Source organism: Panthera tigris, chromosome B1 (assembly GCF_018350195.1).
Source record: "Panthera tigris isolate Pti1 chromosome B1, P.tigris_Pti1_mat1.1, whole genome shotgun sequence".
Taxonomy (NCBI): domain Eukaryota; kingdom Metazoa; phylum Chordata; class Mammalia; order Carnivora; family Felidae; genus Panthera; species Panthera tigris.
The window spans coordinates 104,267,146-104,280,443 of NC_056663.1; the positions used below are offsets into that span (position 1 = coordinate 104,267,146).

At 37.0% G+C, this 13,298-nt stretch overlaps 1 protein-coding gene across 5 annotated transcripts in view; it reads right to left on the reverse strand.

The window, feature by feature from the left end:
- The window catches only part of SYNPO2 (synaptopodin 2), a 209,984-nt gene that overhangs the window by 31,730 nt on the left and 164,956 nt on the right, over positions 1 to 13,298 (reverse strand). For all 5 annotated transcript variants that reach the window (XM_042983987.1, XM_042983988.1, XM_042983986.1 and 2 more), the window contains 2 exons: positions 5,916 to 6,067; positions 1,670 to 2,481 (listed from right to left, as the gene is read on the reverse strand). In XM_042983987.1, coding sequence (XP_042839921.1) covers positions 1,670 to 2,481; positions 5,916 to 6,067 — 964 coding nt within the window. The remainder of the gene's footprint in view (positions 1 to 1,669; positions 2,482 to 5,915; positions 6,068 to 13,298) is intronic.

Below are 13,298 nucleotides of genomic sequence, written 5' to 3' on the forward strand. Positions count from 1 at the left end.
ACACTACTTCAGTGGCAACAAGAGTAAGTGTAAATCTTGGGGAAATTTAAAAATTATGTGACTGGTAACCCTTAACTGCGGGGAAAAGCTGATGCGGGAATTAAATCATTTAAAATGAGAGTTTGATGGTTTTAAAGTAACAAACATTTATATACAAATTTTTAATTTTATCATTATGGTTACAAAAATAAATTGGTGGAAAATTAACTTATAGCATCAGTTAATTGTCATCATGTATATAATAATAAGGAGCATGATTCACAAGTAAGTTCTGAATTCTTCAAAATAGTTACATGGAAATTTCAGGAAAACCTGTTGAATATTTTATGATTAAAAATTAGCTTTTTTTTGTCACTGGAAAAAATAAGACTCAATGATTCATTTTTTAAAAATAGAATAGAATCAGAGTAAACAGTTTTATGACAAAGTTACAGATATTCCCTGGCAATCAAATTTTATTTGGAGAAAGTAGTAGAAAGTGTGATCATGCCTAAATGTAATTCCTCTTTCTGAGTAGTGTTACACAACTTACTACTGAATTGACAGTCACAGTTGCACGGTTGTTGCTAAAACTTCACGGTCAACATGTAAAGTATGTGAATGCTGCCTTAATACACTTGTCTGATAGGCTACAAATGTGAAGATGCATACAGATGCTTCAAGTACAAGGACGATTAACAGCACTTGCCAATAAAGCTACAAATGGTTATGCTAAAAATACGCTTTGAAAGGAATAACGATAGGTTAGGAGATTTCCTACGCTACTTTGAATAACTGAGTTCATTACCGTTGTGTGTCACTCATACATTCAAGTGCCTTTGCCGGTCAGCCTTTACCTCCTCAAATGGAATTCCAAAATTTGTTTAAAAAAGAGAGGGAGAGAAAAGAAAATAATAAAAATCATAAAACCTAACTGCCATTCTTATCCTCATTCTCCTTCTGGTGATCACTCCCCTGGGTAAAACAAAACACCGTCAACAGCCTTGAATTTAAATATATTCTGTGTTTGGGGGCATTTAAATGCCTCCACATGGCCCTGGAGAATGACTTCTGTGTCTAGAAGGTAGATGAAATGCTGTGCAGTCGAATGAAGACCTACAAAACGGAGAGGCTCATGTAACTGCTCAGTACTCCACATGTCCTTGTCCATCAAACTCACTTCTGCAAGCATCATCAAGCTGCACAATGATTTTTTTCAAAATGAGGATCTGCTTTTAATATCAGTGGTGGAGCCTGCATTTTAAAGACATCTCTCAGAAGTAGACGCCACGGTTTTTGACATTTAAACTCAGAGTCCGCAATGACTTCAAATACTCCCCTGTGACATTTTACCTGAAATATTACAACATTCTGAGACAAATCAAAGGGACACATTTAACAATGTTATTTTCTTTAGCAGCTCCTGTGCCTTTGGGGATAAAAGAAATTGCATTAAATAGCATTTAAATCTACTACTAACTTCACACTTAGTGCCTCCATTTCAGAAATTGGTATTCTCCACAGTTTCACATTTCTTATTCTGTGCATTAATAATTTTTTCAAATCACAAGGAGACATGAGAAAAATCTTAAAAAAAAAAAAAAATCCATGTAAGGGAAGCAGCAGCAAAAAGCCTTAAGCTCCCAAGCCCCTTCCGATAGCCCAGCAGTGGCCCCAGAGAAGGACTTACGTGCGTGACGCGCTCTGTGCTTGTGAGGTCTGCTGTGATCCCTTTCCAAGCGTGGATCTTCTCCCTGCTCTGTGCCTTCTGATGAGACTGCAAAGGATACCAGAGAAGGAGGTGCTTCTGACTGCCCTCCTTCCACTGGAGAATCCACACACCCCTTTCCTGCCTGAAGCCTGCACCCTTCCGTCTTCTGCCTGTCCAAGCAGTCGAGTATCACTTCCACTCGGGGCAGCCCCTTGTCTCCTGCTTCATTTCCCTGGATCACTTTTAACTCTTTGCCACTGGAGATCTGGATTATCTTGCTGGACCTCAGAGAAGGCTCCCCTTTCTCATTCGTGGGGACCGAATTTATGTGGACAATCCTGTCGTGTTGTAAATAAGGATCTGGGTCAGGAGACTTAGATTTTTCAGCTCCCAGGAGAGCCACCACAGGGACATTTGTGCCCTTGTGTCTCTCTTGTGAAAGGGACAGTTGTAACTCAACCACAGGGCCTGGCTGCCCAGCTTCTGCCTTCTCCCTTAAGATAACCTCCTCTGCTAAGCGTCCTCTTTGGGAGTCGGGCATGTAGGGAGCCACATGGTAGCTCAGGCCTGTTTCTTCTTTTATGCTCTCAGAAAAACCAGGACCACTCCCTTGGTCCTCAGTCAGAGGAACTCCACTCTTGATCGAGGCAACATAGAACTCTCTGTGCTGGTTCTTTGTGGCTGGTCGAATCTGCAGAGTGGTACTTTCCACGCACCGCTCATGGGTGGGATGCTCAGGGCTTTTGTTTTCAGTTTCAGAGATGGAAGTCTCATTTACTCCACTGGATGGTCTGCACACAGAAAAATCAGTCCAGATGGTTAAACTGGAGTGTGTTACACCTGCCAAAGAACTTCCCAACACTTTTATGATACATGATACCGTCAAAATATTTCCTCCTAAATGTCAACTGCAACATATTTGAAAGCAGAAGTTGGCAACATGTTTATCTTATTACTTAAGGATCTTCCAAATAAACTTTTCTTTAAAGCAAAGCCAAAATGCTTACAAAAGATTATGGAACCTAAATCCATCCTAAATTCAGCTTTTATTTTTTAAAAGCACAGGTTATAGCTTCATTGATGTCCTTTATCTGTAACTATTTGCATGTTTTCAAATAACCATGTTTGTTCTAATATGACAAAGCATTTCAATGTCTTACTGACTAAGTTTAGGTCTGAACACTATGTCACATAAACATATTCAACAGCTTCAGAACAATATTAATATACACATAATTCAAGTAATCCTTTTAGAGGCTGTGCTTTCCTGAAAGGAATGAAATAGAAGCTGTTTTTCAAACTCCAGTGAGCATGTGTTTTGTAATAAGTGGACCCCAGCCCAGTACTCTTGTGTAAAGAGAAATCCTTTCCATGCTGCAATGAATCATTGAGTCATGGAGTATTTATAATCGGAGATGTCTCCCCTTCTCCTGTTTGAACCTGTGTCTTGGAGCATTTCCTTGTAGGATCTCTGAAATCAAACTGTTCTTTATCTCTCAGCTAAGAAGTCCAGAGCTGCTCACCACAATCCTTTGATTCTGACCTTAACCATTCTCAGTTGGTTTTGCAAACCTAGGTTTGCAAGAAGCAATGCCAGTTTAAGAGTCAAATGACTTCTTGCTAAAACTCAAAATTCTAACGGCTTTTAGAAGAGAAGCATCATTTACAGAATAGCTGTAGGTGATGCCTTCATGTCTCACATTTGTAAGTTCAAAAAAAAAAAAAAAGCAAAAAACAGCAGTGTCTATCCCTGCCCCTTTTGTCTTCCCTCAAAATGCACCCTGATTAATGCCAAGTCATCACTTGAAGGGAGTGAACCCCTACTCAAGGGGCTACCCAAAGGAATATATCTTAGAATCTATCTGATAGAATTTCTAATGTTCAAAACAATTGCTCCTAACCTTGCTTTTGACTGCACTTAGTAAAACAAAACTGAACAAAACAATAAAAAACCAACAATCAAGTGAAATGAAGTTTTCTCTAAGGAAGTAATCTGTAAAGTTTCCCAGTAATTAAAAAAAAATTATAATATAGCATTTTAAAAACATGGTGATAGAAAATTAGATCTTTCTTATATAGGAAATGATGAATACACTCCATGCAACTAAATTTGATGGTACCACAAGGTCAGAGAGTGTTAATTTAGGAAGCCCTCAGATGGAAGTAGATTAAATCACTTTGAATTATGTTAGCAATCAATTAGGAAGCTGAGAAGAGAGTCATTTGAATTTATTCCAGGCTTATAGACTGTAATACAGGCCAATGGTTTAGATAAATGTTAATATTTACTGGTAGCAGAAGTAAAATGGATGTACAAGAGTAAAAATCATAAAAGCAACAGAGGTTAGAGATTTCATTTCCATTCAGCCTACATAGGTACAATGTTCAGCTATCCGGAATGGTTGTGGTGGTGGTGGTGACAATGATGGTGATGATTGCCTTTGGGCTGATTTTAATTTGAGATTCCATTCGAATCTCATCAATGATTTATTTTGTAAAAGTCAAAATTCTTAAGAGAAAATAATAATCATATTTCCAATTATTAAAAGTAGCAGAGAACTAGTTCATTTATTTCTGAAAGCAAATACGTACCAGAGGCTCGGCTCTAAATCACCAAGGATTTTCCCAGTGATAGCCACTGTAATCAAAACAAGAACTAGCAGGGAATGTCCCAGACCACAAATATGTTCCAAAGAAATTGGCCTCATTGACAGAGTAAGGACACTAAAAAGGGAATAAATTGGATAAAGGTTTTCCCCCTATTTGGGATATGATTAAACTTTTACAAAGATGGACGTCTTTGATACCTCACAGATTTATGCATGAGTATGGCTAACACTGTGTCCACACTTGGCAAGCTTCCCATTAGTTTCCTTATAAAAGCAAATGGTAGCTTTATAAGTAAGTAGGATCCTAAATATTGGGCTTGAACATTGGGCTTGATGGCTAAATATTTAGATGGGAGATTCCAAGAATAATGCTATATTTCTTTTATTTTCACAAGATTATGGCCTTACTGAGTTCATGTGTATATAGAAATGGAACCAATAGTGAATGATTATCAGAGGGGTAATGCTGCATGTAGTGTTTCTGCAGAGTTAAGACAAACCTGGAGAGCTTTAAATTCTATGTGAGATGTCCTCTGACATCTTCTTCCTGAAGGCTCTCTCCAAGAAGCCAGAACTTTCCTTTCCGGATTCATTACAATGTAATGGTCAGAGCCTCACTTGCAAAGTCAGTCTGAATTTGCACACAGTACTGTGATTTGCACACTGCAAAAACGCTCATGCTATAGTTTTTTTTTTTCTTTTTTTGTGATTGCCCTTGTTGTATTCTTTTTTTTTTTTTTTTTTTTTTAAGTGTTTAAAGTTTACTAGTGCATTTTTAAGCCGTTAGGTGGGAAGGGTGATATTTGGAGAGACCAGAGTAACAAGTGATTTCCATTAATAGTCCCAAAACCTTTATTCTAACCATCTGCTTTTATCCATACCCAAATGCTTTTACTGGAGGTCCTGACAAGCAGAAATCTAGCTGCTTTTAGGGTTTTTGTTGTTCTTTTCCTTCTCCTAGGCATTCTCTTTCTATAAAAACTTATTGTACAATATAATGATTTAACACTTAAACACTTTTTAATGGAATTTATTGCTGCTATTTTTAAAAATTTAATTCCAGTATAATGAACATACAGTGTTATTATCAGTTTCTGGTGTACAATATAGTAATTCAACACTTCCATACATTATCCAGTGTTCATCATGACAAGTGCACTCCCTAATCCCTGTCACCTTTCTCCTTCAACCTCCCACCCCCCTCCCGTCTGATGGTGTCCATCAGTTTGTTCTGTATAGTTAAGTTAAACATTTTTAATTCATCTGTGAATCTGGAATTATAATTTAGTGATCCTGACCCACCACAAAATCTTGACCCTGAAGTATTAAATTACGTTCAACATACTGAGCTTTCTAAACAGCTAGTCTAAAATACCTAAGATTTTCAACAAAGTTCATAAAACAAAGATTTTCAAGTTAATTCTCAATTAACCAGAAAATTAAGTTGATTAGAATTGCCATTTTTCAAACATGGTGGTTCTTCTGTTTAACTAAACTGACTTTCTACAGAGCAACCCCAATTTCCCCATAAATGACAAATTATATAGGTAGTAAAAGCTGTAGTCAGTCCTATCTAACTTCAAGAGAAAACATATAATCCAACAACTCTTTTGTACCTTTTGATGAGCATTTGTAGAGAGTCTGTTATGCTCTCCATGAGCTTGATGACCTGGGGGTAGGTAAGGTCTGCACAAGGGTTGCCATTGATAGAAACCACTTCATCCCCCTCACAGAGCCCAGACCCAGAGGCTTTGCTCTGGCTTCGGATCTGAAAAAGAAAGCAAAAACACTGCCACTCTCTCTGAGAAACTTTTATTCGGGAGAGGCAAATAGATCTGCAAACTATAACATTAACTCTGGTTTTTAATCCACCTTTCGACCTATAAGACCACTTTACACACTTCTTATCCCTCTCACACACACAACCCAATATGGACCATCAAGTCAACATTTAATTCATAGCATTGTAACTAAATGGAAAAGGGAAGTAAATCTATGACAAAGGGACTGGAATAAAAAAAAGAACAGAGAAAAGTGAGGGCAGACGTATTAAAAGAATTGAGTTTACATTAAAAATAATTATGTCACATTGTGAAGTCTGACGCTAGTCAGAAAGTGACTTCTCACATTAAAAAAAATTTTAAAACCTTTTCCATTGCTGACGTGGATGGAGCACTGACTTTAAGAAGGAGATACAGGGCAGGACAGTTTAAGGAGAGCACTGTACAGCTAAATGAACTAATGAAAGCCATCCCAGCATAATGGGGAACTTAGGCAGCCAGGATATTAAGAATAATGTCAAAGAGAAAAATCCTTTATTGAAATCAACTATGCAAGTCTTGATACTAAGCAAAGTTTAGCAAAGTGGAAAGAAAAAAAAGATTATTTTGCAAATAATAAAAACATCCCTGCTATAAAGATTGCATCATGTTCTTGCACAGAATGACATGGAACGAAAATTGAAAAAAAAACCTAAAAGAGAACTTTCAGAACCTGGAAAGGAGAAATTCAGAGGACAAGAATAATGACTGAGAGCTCCCACCAGCTCCTTAGTGAGGAATAATTGGAGGTTTATATCCTGTAGAATTATGATAATGGTAAAATGTTATGCTGATTATTCTCCCTTTGCCTTTCCAGGTTCATTCTCCACCCTCTCCACTCTCCACCCTCCGGGCACTGGCCTCTAGAGACAGCACAGGCTGAGCTCCTCAGTGTGCCCCTGGTTGGATTTGGTCAACAGGAAGCCCCAGTTAAGACATCAAAGAGCAGAGGAATGAGAGGTCAGGTAGATGTTCTCCCTGCTGAACCTGCTGGGTCACGGTTTGGCAATGGCTCTGTTCCTCCATCTAGAGAGTCATAGCTCCTCTACGATGCCTTAACTCTTATGTTGAAATAACACATTCCATCTTCTTGTATCTTCAGGCCTAAAGGTAATAGTAGCTTCTGCTTTTTATCTCCCAGTGCTTCAGTATCATCTGTTGGTTCACTTAAACCTGCCTTTAGTCCCTGCATTATATTATTTTTAATTACTCCTTTGAGCATGCCACCTATTTCCTGCTGGGACCCTAAGTGATACTAATGTGTTTAGGTTTCATTTTATAATGTGAGTTTAATAGTTTTCAATGAACCATGTAACATGTCATACAATTTCAAACTTAAGAACACTTTCAGATACTACTGTAGATGTTTTCTACCAAGATGATCCCTTTTTATTAAAATCAAGATTCTAAGTCCAGACAGCTCAGTCTGGTAAGCAATGCTTCTTGAAGAATATTTTCATAGCCAGGTTCATTTTAGGCATGAAACATATATCAACTTACCTACAACAGTTGCCCACTGATTCTTGCTAAGGTTTTAATGATAATCAATATGTTGACCAACATAGGCTTAAGTTTATATCTCCTGGTCCATTTATTTAAAAAAAAAATGTTTAATGCTTAGTACTTTTGAGAGAGAGAGAGAGAGAGAAAATGAGAGTGGGGGAGGGGCAGAGAGAGAGAGAGAGGGAGACACAGAATCTGAAGCAGACTCCAGGCTCTGAGCTGTCAGCACAGACCAAAATCATGGACCGTGAGATCATATTCATGGGGACCAAACTCATGGGCTACAAGATCATGACCTGAGCCGAAATCAGATGCTTAACTAACTTAGCCACCCAGGTGCCCCTCTCCTGGTCCATTTAAATTTTAAGTGGTACTCTTGAAAGTAAAAGAATACCTTTAAGTGCCAAAACTATGACACTATTGAAGTTTGAAGTGATTCAGTTAGTTTTGTTCTGGGATGATCTGTCCATTGATCATCATAAATTATAATCTAAAGTGGCTTTCCCTTTTCTAATAAATCTATCTCATTCTTATTTTTTGGAAGAACACACTAGTTTATTGCAAAATGTTAAATGAATTCAATATTTCCAAGGCTATAAGGAAGCAACAAAAGAAATGAGAAAAAGAATATGCACCCAGTTTTGAAAAATATCTATCTAATTGCCAAATATATTTGTTTTGTTTTGTCTTGCATGAAATAATTAAAATAAAGAATCACAAGAGAGTTGTTTATAAATCAGGGATAAAACAATACCCAATAATGAACACTTAAGTTACTGTTAGAGTCATTAGTTCACATTTCAATCATCTAAATTTATTTATTTATTTTTTTATAAAATAAGATTAGGTGGATAACAGGGCATTTTTTGAAGTACAAACCCATTCAGTCAATTGAGTCAGAAGTACTAGAACACAGAAAATTCAGCTTATGGAGGACCAAAGAGGTTTTATATTTATAAAACAGATGTATCATTGTACCCCTCAAGGCCCAATCTTATGTGTGAGGACAGGGGGTTTCCCTTTGTCAGTAATAAGTTATGTGAGTTTTAAGCAATTCCATGGGTTTGCAGAGCAAGTTGAAAAATTGTTCTTGGAAGATAAATAAATCCCCAAGTTAAGAGAGCTGTCTATCATCCAAACATGTGTTGCTTGACAGGAAAAGTACCGTTCATCATTATGCCTGTCAAGTGGAGCTTTTAATGGTATCCAAATAAGCAAAAGCATTATGGTAGGAGTAGTTAGCATTCCTTCAGAGCATGCATTCTGAGGTCAACATTCATAATCAACTGCTGTGATTGTGTTTCACTGACCTTTTACATTTGTCTGAACAGCAAGAAATATTTTCCTCAAGGACCATGTTAAGTATGATGATACTTCCCTTGCCACAAAGGTTTCTCTGTAGGACTATTCTTTCTCCATTTTTAAATGGACTAGCAAAACAAAGATTGTGTGACAATGTCTATTATGCCCAGACATATCTTTTGCAGTCAGCAACTTTACCAAAATGGTTCTGTTATAGGTTCTGTTCATATGATGGATAAACACTTATTAGTGTACAAAAGATCCTTACCTTACATTGTGTATAATTATATACTGTTAAAATGTATATATTTGAGTATTATTATGTATGTGAGTAAAAATTCTAACTCCTGAAAATAGTCCTATTTGTGAAAATGAAATATGTTGTCAGTGATAAATTTGGATATACAGATCTTTAGCATTGATGATGCTGAATCTCAGTGAATTTATCAACCAGTCTTCTTCTAAGGCCATTAGTCATAGATTCATAAAATACATGTCAAAGTGGGAGAGAATACCAACTCTGAAGGAAGACGGATTTCAATCATGTAGCTCCAATAATGACGATCTGACTGAACTTAGATAAGTTATATTACACTTTGAGCTTTAGTTTCCTAAACTGTAAAATAGAGCTAATAAATATTACTTCTTTAGATGGTTAAAAGGGATTAGAAATAATATGTATTAAGTTCCATGATGCATATACAACTCCTAGAGGTGCCCAAGAAAGGGCTAATGGATAAAAATGACTCAGCTTCCAGCACATACACACACTTGAAAGGAACGTGCCAAGTATGAAGAAAAGCTATAGAATGTTGGTAGTTTGCCAGATGTTTGAAAACATCTGGATTTATTTTCAGTTTTTATGCATATATTTGGCATTAACTCATCTTAATCTAAAGATAAAGGTTGTATCTGTCTTTTCCTCAGTAAGTACACATTTCATAGCTGAAAGGTGGAAGAAGACAAGCCTACTTATTGCTTGAAACAATACAGTTATTTAAATACTAGTGGCTTGTTTTCATTGAGCACTTACTATGCTAAGCCCTATGCATGCTCAACCACTTATCCCTACAAAACCTCAGTGAGAAGTATAAATATAATTCCATTTGTGTATGTTCAAACAGGCTTCCCTCACTTTCATTTTACAGATAAGAAAACAGAAAATTAGGTACTTTGCCTAAAATCACAGAGTGAGAATCAGAAACTGAACCCAGGGAATCTGACTTCAGAGCATGTGTTTTTAACCACTATGCACGTTGCCTCTGTAGTCAATAGTCTGAATTCTCTACCATGAATCAGAGTAAAGGGAGGGAGGAGAAGTATAACAAGAATTAGTATAGGCAGTTAAGGAAAGTCATGGAGGAAATGGAAGAGATAAGGCAGAGGTAACAAAGATTTGCCCTGTCAGCCCATTAACTGGGAAAGACAGGTTTTGTTTCATTTGATTTTCCTTCTTCTTCTTATATTGTAACATTTATATATAAGGTATTCTTTAATGACTGGAAAATAATCAATATTTTGACCCAATATGTTAAAAATTCAAACTTGAGTATAATTATCTTTTGCAAACTGTGATTTGACACAACATACCTATATGAGCGTGTGATGTAATGCCTTTTTCTTGAGAACATTCCCTCAGAGACCTCTTTCCACATCTAATACACATACTGATAAGGAGTTTCTATCCTTAAAATACTGTAGTCCCTATAAGTGCCTCTCAATTTAATCAGACCACAGAACTAAGAGATGTTGGTAATGTAAATATTTACCAAATACTGTATTCTTTGCTTACTGCTTCTTGATCCATGCCAGGCAAGACTTATTTTATTACCACCAAGTGAAAATGGAAAGTTAGAGCTTCTCTGGGAAATTCAACAGTGTTATTTTCATTTCACAGAATAAATCTGAGAAGAGTTTCAGGTATGCTAATTTGGTTTTAGGAAGAAATAATTCCCTGGAAAAATGCAAAAAGCTTCTTTTTCTATTCTCTGTCTTCACCTTCATTTCCAAGTCTTCCAGAACTGACTAGAAAACAGGTATCAGATTTGAATTCTCATAGAATCTTGTGGTTAAACTATTTTGTCTTGTGTACATGGCATGTCAGTTGTGTCAGCTTATTGTCAGTGAAACTAAATCTTATCTCATGGGCTGATTTTCATGTATAACTCATTGACAAGTCCTCTTGGAAGATGTCAGAGTATGTGGTAGGAACCAAGACAATCTCTTCCTTAGATTCCACTACTACATCTATTAAATTTTATGAAAAGGAAAGAGGAAATTAGCATAAATCTAAACTCTCCTATGTGGGCTATTCTCAATCCATAACATGAAGTCTTAGGGACCTTGAGATAATCAGAAGTGGATGAGAGAGATGATCTCAGATAAGGAAAGTATTAGAAATTAAAACTTTTTGATGGCAATTGGAAAGTAGTCTATGATCTAACAGCTCTTTCTGAAGCTCCAGCCTTTCCTCAGTTTCCCAGGGCTTTAACAAAACTTTCCCTTATCTCTGAGATAAGACTTAATAAGCATTCCCTCACCCCAGCTGGCTCTCACACTGAAGCCCTAGGTGGATCTGTATTCTTCAACTGACCAGAGAAATGGTCAGAATGGTCACTGGGAGCCACAGCAAGAGCAATGATGGTGGTTAATTAAGTTTTAGAAGTAAGGAAATAATCTTACTTTTACAGGGCTTGCTCTCAAGATTCTGAACTCCAAACTCAGTCTTTGATGGCGAGTTTCCTAGTACCAAAGATGAGTTCACAAGTTGTTGGGAACTCATGTTTACAGTGGTACAATATTTCTGGAAATCAATAGCAAATAGCAATATAGTTTCAGGATGACAAGGCAAAAGAAAACAAGGACCAGAATACAAGGAATAAAAGCAATAATAACCCAAGGAAAATCTTTCTTGTGGGAAGCAAACAACATCCTGGAACCTACTGCAAAAAATTCAAATAGTAAAGTGGAGAAAAAGACTTGAGAAAATACCTAGCATATGGTAAATAAGCAATATAACTAATAACTGGGTAAATCAAAAGTCAGTGGAGAAGACCGTGGCAGAGTCGGATGGATTGCTCAACTTGTGTCCCAACCTCGTTTGAGTGTGCCTTGTATGTTACAGAGGCTGAGTAGATAAGAGCATTTCCCAGACTCTCCTTCAGCGAGTGCTCAGGGTGTGATATAGTTCTAACACAGCAAGTGTAGCTGCAAGAAACTTGTATTAGGGATTGAGTTAAACAGGGAGAGACATTAGATTGTGAGGTATCCATTTTGCTGGTGCAGATCTGGGAGATGATTTTACTCTGGATACAGCAGTTCTGCTGGCAGCTTCCATCAGGGTTACACTAAGACGTGTAACCCTAGACCCAGTGCCAGGACCAATGGCTCCTGACTCTCTTGCTTCCATATTGTGGCAAATGTTGCCAATCCCTTGGGTAGCCAGTTCTGCAGTGTTGTTTGAAGTCATTCCTAGAGGCCCTGCCTAAAGCCTGACTTTCCAGATCTTTCAACAAGTCTGTAAGTACTTATTAAATTCATTTCTGACTAAAATAAATAGAGGTTTCTACTTTTTGCAAATAAACTCTGAACTGATACACAGTGATAGAATCAAGGGCAAACACAGAAAGTAAGAAGGAAGGGGAAGCTACTCAAATACAGATAAGATGAAGAAACTATGGATGCAGAGACTTGTACTTCAAGACAGGAGAGACAATGAAGAAATGTACACTGGATAAATTGTATGAGGTCACCATCTGCTAAGAATAAAGGAGGAAGGGCAGAGGAGATTCAAACTTGAGGACAATGAACGAAGCTCAGAAAAGCCATTATAGAGTACATACTAGGAAATCAATACAAGAGAAATAAGAACTCTGTGAAGAATTTGTAAGGAAAAAAGTGAGATGGTTATCAACATGCACAGTTATTTTACACAAATGTTCTAAAAGGATAATAGTTGATTCCTAAAAGGAAATAAGGCTTTTCTCCATTAAAACATTGATAAGTGCATAAAGAACTGAAAAAGGGATTCAATTTACAAAATGTTTGTCTAAATAGTGAAAATAAATCTTAAACTGTATATTCAAATCAGGTCATGGGTGCAAATGCAAACAGGTACTAGGATTTTTCAGTTATTCTATACTCAGCACCTCAACTCAAGCTCAATAGTCTGTTCTCATGTTGAGTTTTCATTTGAAGACTATGAACTTTACTGCTGTGGTCACTAATATATGTACAGATACTGAGCGAAAAGTTTTCCTTTTGGATAATTGTCTTTATCCTTAGGGACCAAGTCACCATAAAAGTAAAAAGCATTCCTGGTAGCAACCTTGGAAGGATTCCCGGAGTAAATAACTGTCTTTGACAGGAATGAGG